Below are 9277 nucleotides of genomic sequence, written 5' to 3' on the forward strand. Positions count from 1 at the left end.
AATTTTAACTAGCCTCATATCTCAATTATGTGATAGGCAGATTTCGTAAAGAAGGTATTCATTTGAGTTGGTTAGCGACAACAGAAGGCGCAGCCAACCCCTCGTTTGGTGGCTCCAAAAAATTTCTAGTTCAAAGAATATAGAGCTGAATAATAATAATAATAATAAAAGATCTATTTAGTACATCATTGGGTACTATAATTAGTACTAGTTACTACTACTATCATATATATGTATGTCTGCGTGAGAAAAATCAAAGTGTTTTTATAATTGACAGAAAATTGAAGTTCAGTTATTCTAATAAATGTATTACTAGTTATTTGTATAATAGGAGTAATATTTACTTCAAACTAAATTAAGTGGATTTAAAATTTATAACCTCACCCATTTTTCAAAATATTGAATACCACAGAGAACAACTTATGAGACATTGGAAGTTTTAGTTGAAATGAAAAACGAAAAAAGAAAAAGAAAATCGCTTTAGAATTAACAGAAAACAACTTATGGGACATTCGAATAGTCAGATCCCTTTTTTTTCCACCAACAGTCAGATTCTTTTTTTTTTTTCCTATAAAAAATCCTCCTTTAAATTAAAGTATTTAAATAAATGCCACTTGCTCTCAAACAAAATTTTCATTTTCCTCCTCTCCATTTAGCACTCGCCAAACGCTCTCTCCAGATTCTCTCGTACAAAGATCGAAGATGGCGCTATCCACAGGCCGAAGAACCGTCAATCATCTCTTGAAACCTTTAACGGCGGCGGTATCCGCCACGCGCCACGTATCATCGGATTCGACCGCCACAATCACGGTAGAAACCAGCCTCCCATTCACCGGCCACAAGATCGATCCTCCATCCCGCACCGTTGAGACAAGCGCTAACGAACTCATGACTTTTTTCAAGGACATGGCGGAGATGCGGCGGATGGAGATCGCCGCGGATTCGCTCTACAAAGCAAAACTCATCCGTGGATTCTGCCATCTCTACGACGGACAAGAAGCCGTCGCTATTGGCATGGAAGCCGCAATTACCAAAAAGGATTGTATAATTACAGCTTACAGAGACCATTGCATCTTCCTTGCCCGCGGCGGAGGGTTATATGAGTCATTTGCGGAACTTATGGGAAGGAAAGATGGAAGTTCGAAAGGTAAAGGAGGATCCATGCATTTTTATAAGAAGGATAGTGGATTTTATGGAGGTCATGGTATTGTTGGTGCTCAAGTTCCTTTAGGGATTGGATTGGCATTTGCACAAAAGTATTCGAAAGAGGAGCATGTAACTTTTGCCATGTATGGTGATGGTGCCGCTAATCAAGGGCAGTTGTTTGAGGCTTTGAATATGGCTGCTTTGTGGGATCTTCCTGCTATTCTAGTTTGTGAGAATAATCACTGTAAGATACTCAACTCAATCCACCATTTTCACTAGATTTCCAACTAATGCCTTTGAAAGATTTGCTAAACTATTACACACCGTCAATCCGTAGAACTTAAACTCATACTTTGTGGACGTTTGGACTAATTAGAGATTACCATTGTAATTACCTAATAAGTGACCTAATTTGTGTAAATAATTAGACACCATCAGTCCATGGAACTTAAACTCATACTTAAAAACTTCCTTTTTAAAATTCTTCTAAGTAGCAATACACATTTGATTGATAAGTAGACTTGTCTTGATATCTTTTTGCATTCATTGTTCAATATCATGCATTTCTCTGTGTTGCAAGTGATTTTCTTTTGTAAATGTATGTGTTTTTCCGTAATATTTTGATGAGTAGTATGCTTGCAAAACTATAGACTTACAAATTATTGACTGTAATTGGCATTGATGCTGAAAAGTAAGTTTCTTTTGCCTATTATTAAGTATGTAATGCGTTGTTCACTTCAAATGCGCGTGATTGCTTTTCTGATGCAGATGGAATGGGGACAGCAGAATGGAGAGCTGCAAAGAGTCCAGCTTATTACAAAAGAGGAGATTATGTTCCTGGTCTGAAGGTACAGTGAATTACAACTTGCAACTCCTTTTTGTTAAATGATTTTGCTTTGTTTTCTCTTTTATTTTTGGGAGCTGATAGTGATGTGCTAGTAGCCTAGTAATACTCAACTAAACATTTCTCATTAAATCTTGAATAAACTAAAATCTGTTAACTTTTGAATTGATTTTACTTATCAAAAAGCAGTTGAAGATTTCTCTTCAATTTGAAGCCAGAATCTAGGCTTTCATATGAGCTCTGATCTTTTTATGTTAACTGAATTAAGTGAAACTAGCCTTACAAATATTATGACAAGAGTGGGTTGCTCTAGCGGTGAGCACCCTCCACTTCCAACCAAGAGGTTGTGAGTTCGAGTCACCCCAAGAGCAAGGTGGGAGTTCTTGGAGGGAGGGAGCCGAGGGTCTATCGGAAACAGCCTCTCTACCCCAGGGTAGGGGTAAGGTCTGCGTACAAACTACCCTACCCAGACCCCACTAGTGGGATTATACGTTGGTGTTGTTGTTGTTGTTGTAGCCTTACAAATATTGAAGAAAGTTAAAGTTTGATGTGTGTCATTTTGAGGAATGTCCCCTAAAACTAGTGTCTAGGAGTTGTCTTGACTATCAAAAAGGGGAAAAAAGAAGAAGGATCCTTTACTTTGGTAAGTTATTTGTGGGACTGTGGATGTAGTGCATGAGCATGGCTCACATGTGTGAGAACTAGGATGATTGTGCAGGTACGCTGTTGTTTGGAAGCTTGGTGTATGGTTCAAATGCTATAATTACCTATATACTCTTTCTACTGGGATCTCTGTAGTCCTAGATTATGTAGAAAGCTGTATTTGTTTTACGGGGCAGGCCTAACAATAAAAGGGGGAAAGGAAGAAAAAAGAAAAAAGAGAAAGCTTTTTCCTGCCACAACAATGGAGAAGAAGGACCAATTATTAAGTTTCAATGGGTGATGTAGGAAATATTGACGTTTTGCGACTCTTGTGTTCTTTTTTATGTTAAACAGGTAGATGGTATGGATGCCCTTGCTGTTAAACAAGCATGCAAATTTGCTAAGGAGCATGCCCTCAAGAATGGACCAATTGTAAGCACTTATCATGCCTTCTTTTTATAAGGCACATATCATGCCTTTTTCTAGTTTAATTTTCGGTTGTGATTGGCAAGAGTTCTTTCTGTTATATAATTTCCTATATGTATATACCTGTATGCTGTTGAAAACAATAATGTTTTAGATGCCTCGTGTCATGTACTCTAATAATTTTATAGGAACTGTAAAAAAGAAATAGCAAGCTTTGGGCCAAGTATTATTGACAGAAGGAAAGAAAAGGAGAAGAAATAAAAAAGAGATACTAAAATCAAATTGATACAATTGCTGTTGTAGCAGTAATATAATTTTTTCCTTTGGGTTTAATCCTTGTGTTTTCGAGGTCAGAGAGCCCCTTCTGGAAGCATAAACTTCATTGTTTATTTGTTTATTCAGGATAAAGAGAACTCATGAGCCCTTTAATACTTCCTAAAGTGTCAATGAAGCCATTCAACTGTTTTCGACCCGAGCTGCATCTAATGTCTTGATGTCACACTTGGGTAACCTCAACGTTTTTTCCTGAGAAAGAGGGTAACCTCAACATTATTCTGTTAAGAATTCGTGACGAACTGTCAATCTGAAAGGCAAAAAAGACATCTTGCATTATTTCACTGAGAGTGGCAACATTTCCGTCCAGGAATGTAACCCCTGTTTTTCGTAAGATAAACTGGGAAAGGGAAGGCGATAAGCACCAGTTTTCTAGGAAATTTAGTTCGCCTTTGAGTTTGGAGTTATTGGTCACAACAACCAGACTATTAACTGATTCAACTATTTTCTGCAGCTAACAACTGCTGCACTTCATCAAATTCCCTGGCCGACTTATTTTTCTTATGCTATCACGAGACGTCCCACTATCTTGTCCTCCAGATTAAAAAGAATAAAACGAAGTAGTCAAAAGGAAAAAAGGCAAGTAGGTTATTAATAAATTCATTGCCTCTCATATGGGGATCATGAACTTAGCCGTAGTCAACATTGATTTTATGTATGATCTCTCTAGACACTTGTGTTATATCCCTTAATAAAGACCCTGTTTGTAGTGGACTAATTATTAAGATCAGTTCAGTAAGGTAACCCGCTCAGGCAAGTATTTCTCTGCCATTGAAATTAGAAGAGGAGGATGCATGGGCTGAGAAATGCATAGCAGTTGAGATGATAACTTAAATAATTGAAATATACCATTTATTAAAGATGGTCTCTCTTCTACTTGGGTCTGTTTTATAAAATTTTACTTGACTAGAATAGATCATATGAACACCTATCGCTGGTGGTTTATGCTGATGTTTCTACTTAGAATCCTTGATGGAAGGACTTGGATTACCAAATGCAATATTAAAATGTTAGTAGAGTATTTTCTAGGTGATGGGCTTACTTTGTGAATTTTGGAAAAGTTAAATGGAGCCACATTGTCGGTGATGATTCATATAGTTGACCCCAACTTGTTTGGGCTTGAGGTGTTGTTGTTGTTCTAACCATTTTTCCTTATTTATCTTTTATTTTATTGGTCAATAGAATCCATAAGCTCATTGCTAATGAATTTTTCTACATAAGACAAATTTCAGGAATTAGTAATTGGTAGCAATTATGCTAACGCTTCTTAGTACTGTACCTTCCATTTACGGTGTCACATATGATGCACATTAATAATTTGCGCTAAATGTGCTTTAGTTGATCATTCTTTTTGGGCTGCACATGTTTTTTAGTTTTCTTTTTTCTTTTATTTGTGAAAGGAACAATAGGGTGATGGTTAAAACGAAGTTTGGAAAACGCTAAGATTAATACATGGAAACAGGCTCTTTTTCAAAAAATGGAACGGTCTAGACGTAGGACATGTCTTGCATTGAGGCTTATGCTATGTGTTTTGGGGGTTGTATTATTTAATTTCTTGCTGAATTCAATGTCAGTTATGTTCATACATTAGTATTCTTTCCTTTACTTCATTTTGAGCATATTATAGCATGTTGACGTTTCTTTCAATTTTGTTCAGATTCTTGAAATGGACACCTATAGGTACCATGGTCACTCTATGTCTGATCCTGGGAGCACTTACCGAACTCGTGATGAGATTAGTGGTGTTAGACAGGTCAATACATTCCTTTAGAGTATCTGATATATCTCAGCCCGTAAACGCCTCGTATAAAATCATAACAAGATTATCTTTAATTTTGCAGGAACGTGATCCTATTGAAAGAATCAGGAAACTCATATTAGCTCATGATATAGCCACAGAGAAGGAGCTGAAGGTAAAGACAACTTTCTAAAGCTTGTAGGAAACCACGTATTATTTCACCTCGATCTTGAAAGGACCTCTAACTGTTTTGTGGGTTTCTGTTCCTTCTCTCCAGGATATCGAGAAAGAAAAGAGAAAAATTGTAGATGAAGCCATTGCTAAAGCAAAGGTGAGGGTGGTGATTTTTATCTTCTATTCTTTAGCGATTCTAAATATGGTAGTTACCTTTTAAAAAACAATAAAAATAGTAGCTGACTATTAACTGCTTATACTGTATTCCAGGAGAGTCCCATGCCTGACCCTTCTGAGCTCTTTACCAATGTATATGTGAAAGGGTTTGGAGTTGAGGTATGCACTTGTTCTAATTCATTAGTTTATCCCTTTATTATATACTGAAGACTGTAGTATCTATAAATCAAGTGATAATTGAAGACTTTTCATTGAAGATAATCTGCAACTGATTTTACCCCCAATCTCCAAATACTAACGAAGTAGCACATTACTTTGTGAAGAATATTATGATATGGAAATCCATCCTTGAAATAAACTTCAGCAAACAAAGTCTGTGCCTAGTAATCTACTAAGAGCACTTTGACAAGAGATAAACACCTATATTCATATAACCATAGTTGCTATGGGCTTAAGTACCCTGTTCTTGTTGTTATTATTATCTCGTGCCTCTTTTATAATTGTTTTAACAAGGAGCTAGGGTGACCGGCAGTTTCACACAATTGTCCCTTTTATAAGAATGGCCTATGGAGTTAAGTTGGCGGGTTTGCTGCTGTAAGCTGACCATTGAATATAGAGAGAACCTTGGTAAAAACTTTTGAGTATTTTTCTTCTAGTTCCCGCCTCCCGGGACCAAGGAAGATTTACTTCACAAGTTTTATGGAGACTGGCTCATGCAAAGGGATCACTTTTTGTGTCAATAGTGGTTATTGGCCTTACTTTCCGTTTGACATATATTTGAGAAGGGATAAACTTTTGGTAACCAGAGTAGCATGCTGGGCTTAATATTTTTTTATCACTGGTTCTTGCCTGGTATTCTACTGAGAGTACTTTAACAAGTGATAAACACATTATTCATATAGGTATCCATAGTGGCCATCTGCTAAATTAGCCTGTTGTTGTCAATTTGCGATTGTATTGTACCTCTTTTGTAATTATATACAAAAGGAGCTACAGTGACTGGGAGTTTGACTCGATCTTCTCTTTTATAAGAGTGGCTCATGGAGTTAAGTTGATGATGGGTTTGATGCTGTAATCTGACCATTGAATGTAGAGGGGACTTTAAAAAAATGGTTCCTCAAACCAAGGATGAATTACTTCGAGCTTTATCGAAACTTGCCTGTTTAATTCAGTTTGTGTCAATAGTGGTTATTGACCTTGCTTCCACTTGACAATATATTGAGAAGGGATAAACTCTTGGCAATCGTAGTAGCATGCTTTGGGCTTGACTTTTTTAAATCACTGTTGTATGTTGTGATAGAGTCAATAGGAATGTGGTCAGATTATTCTCATTGCTTTCCATTTGTTTGGTATTTTTTTTTTTTTTTTTTGTGTGTGTGTTTCTGTGGGGAATGTTAATGGCGTGAAGGGTATGCTGGGACGAAGAAGAATCACAGATATTTGGGACTGCTATTCTAGGTCTTATGGAATGGGAGATAGGAGATGCTTCAAGCTTGAAGCTCTCTCTATGTTTATGTGGATTATCCATCTAAGTTTTACTGGGAGTCCCACAGAAAATGTGCTGTTCATAGCTCTTTATGGATCTGTTTGGTGCTTTATTTGTAATGTTATCCGTGTATAAGTTAGACAGATGCAGATAAGACAATGTTCAACTAAACAGGTGCCAAATGGATTTTTGTCTTGAACAGCAAGAGATATTTGGAATTTTGTTAAGAGATTTCTTCCACAGAGGACCTGGATCAAATCATGTGGCTGGATCCCTCCATTACACTCTTTTCACTAGATATAGATATGGTGGTTGTTGCTCTGAACTGAGTTTAATTATTACTTACAAAAGCAGATGAGTGGATGTTATATAGTATTTTATCATGAGAGAAGTGCAAAGAAAATCTGGTCCAGGGTTATCTAATAATTAAGTCATAGAAGCCTTTGCTATTATTAATCAATCTATTAACTAACAGAAGGCTTCTGAACTTTTTATTTAGAGAACTAACCTAGCCAAGCGTAAATAGCAGCAGGTTCGACTCCACTATGCTTTATTTGGTCAGTCTAAGATGTTGGCTCAGTGTTCTGTAACTCCTTAACCTTTGTTATTTGCAGTAGCATGTGTTGAATGAGCCGTTAAGTGATTTCTTCTGAGCTTTTTGCTGTATTGCCTTAAAATGAATTGGAAGTGTTTGTATGATAGCTTTAGGATATGAGCCTGGATGTTGAACTGTGGCAATGAGTAGTTAATTACTTAACCTGGGCGAGGTAACTTAGTTCTTGGCAGTTCTGATTTTATAGGGAGTTATTGATTGTTATTACTACATAATATGTAACTTGAAACAATATAATGGTAAGCACCCTCCACTTCCAACCAAGAGGTTGTGAGTTCGAGTCACCCCAAGAGCAAGGTGGGGAGTTCTTGGAGTGAAGGATGCCGAGGGTCTATTGGAAACAGTCTCTCTACCCCAGGGTAGGGGTAAGGTCTGCGTACACACTACCTTCCCCAGACCCCACTAGTGGGATTATATTGGGTTGTTGTTGTTGTTGTAAACAATATAATTATTCAAATAATGAATGGGACAACTACCTACAACATAAATGTCTCGTTAAGGAGCAATTCTTTTCTGGGCGAAGTACACTGGTATAGAATGTTTTGGGTGACGTCAACTTATCAGTGTTTGTTCTTTTCCCAGGCATGTGGAGCAGATAGGAAAGAAGTCAGAGCTACACTTCCATGAGGGCTGCGTTTGCATATTTTTTGATCGCCTTCTCATATGCACAAGGGATAAAGCTATAACTACAGCAAATAATTGTAATAGTAAAATCATTGGGCTTCATCATGCATAGTAACTGAAATGGTTTTATCTTAAATGTAGGAAATTGCTTTTCTTTGTTAATGTTTTCTTTCTCTAACTGTAATCATTGGGCTGGTGTATCTTTTCTACACGTTCCATCTTAGATGGTAATAAATTTGAGTATAGCACCATTGAACGGTGTTTTCAGCTTGAATTTTTTCCCCTAGCTTGACTTGTTTTCACTCTTAGACATTCCAACCACCATTTTACGTCATTGTTCCCTAGTTCATCTCATTGTTCAGTTGTCGTCCTATCTTGGTACTCGGTAGAGCTTCACATTGGCAGGGTATGGTACCATTGAACTACTGTATAACTGGTTCTGAACAGGCAAATTGATTGGTAAGGAGATAAAGGAAGCAAGAGGAAAAGAGTTCTATAATTCTTTTAATATAGACAGCAATGAGTTGATATGTCTCCTTCGTACACATACACAAGGATGTTTTACTTTGTAGACTGTGAACCATTAGGGAGCAGGTGCAGGTATGCTTGTTTCTGGGTTGTATGCATTTTCCCTAAACTTCATCAAGCCTATTTCTGTATTTATTTCAAAATAGAGTTCATAATTTTAAAATTGAGCTTTTAGTATAGAGTGTGGTGAGATGTTCCATGCCTACTGTTTTCGCCAATATTAAAGGCAGCAGTTGCAGGTATGCTTGTTTAGGGGGTGTATGGCATTTTCAAAAGTACGAATACGGGATTAGCAGACAAAAAGGTTAGCTGAATGCTACTATGGATAGAGTATCGAGAGCTCTTTTCCCCCTCACTGTAGTCTCTTTTTACAACTACGATAACAAACCGGGTAATGTGTACGCAGAAAGAGAGGCTAAACAAACAGTTACCTTGGCTCAAGAACAGTGAAAATGACACAATAAACAAACAGTGACCACGGTAGTCTCCTTTTCTTTTAAGTATTTCAATATTTATTCCCCTTAGTGGCAGCATACTAAAATGCTC

General features: G+C 37.1%; 1 protein-coding gene across 1 annotated transcript; it reads left to right on the forward strand.

Annotated features, from left to right (window-relative positions):
* Window positions 1–613: 613 nt before the first annotated feature.
* On the forward strand, window positions 614–8477 carry LOC107814677 (pyruvate dehydrogenase E1 component subunit alpha, mitochondrial). The gene is made up of 8 exons (XM_016640126.2): window positions 614–1390; window positions 1915–1994; window positions 2987–3064; window positions 5049–5144; window positions 5233–5304; window positions 5407–5460; window positions 5574–5639; window positions 8162–8477. Exons 1-8 carry the CDS (start codon window positions 703–705, stop codon window positions 8204–8206), a joined length of 1179 nt encoding a protein of 392 aa, XP_016495612.1. The 5' UTR covers window positions 614–702; the 3' UTR covers window positions 8207–8477.
* The last annotated feature ends 800 nt before the right edge of the window (window positions 8478–9277 follow it).

This window comes from Nicotiana tabacum, chromosome 24 (genome assembly GCF_000715075.1).
Source record: "Nicotiana tabacum cultivar K326 chromosome 24, ASM71507v2, whole genome shotgun sequence".
In the NCBI taxonomy this organism is placed as follows: Eukaryota; Viridiplantae; Streptophyta; class Magnoliopsida; order Solanales; family Solanaceae; genus Nicotiana; species Nicotiana tabacum.

Coding starts and splice junctions, on each gene's coding strand:
- LOC107814677 (XM_016640126.2), top strand. CDS start 703: ATGGCGCTATCCACAGGCCGAAGAACCGTCAATCATCTCTTGAAACCT. Junction 5,145..5,232: donor AGATTAGTGGTGTTAGACAG/GTCAATACATTC, acceptor TTAATTTTGCAG/GAACGTGATCCTATTGAAAG. Junction 5,640..8,161: donor TGAAAGGGTTTGGAGTTGAG/GTATGCACTTGT, acceptor TTCTTTTCCCAG/GCATGTGGAGCAGATAGGAA.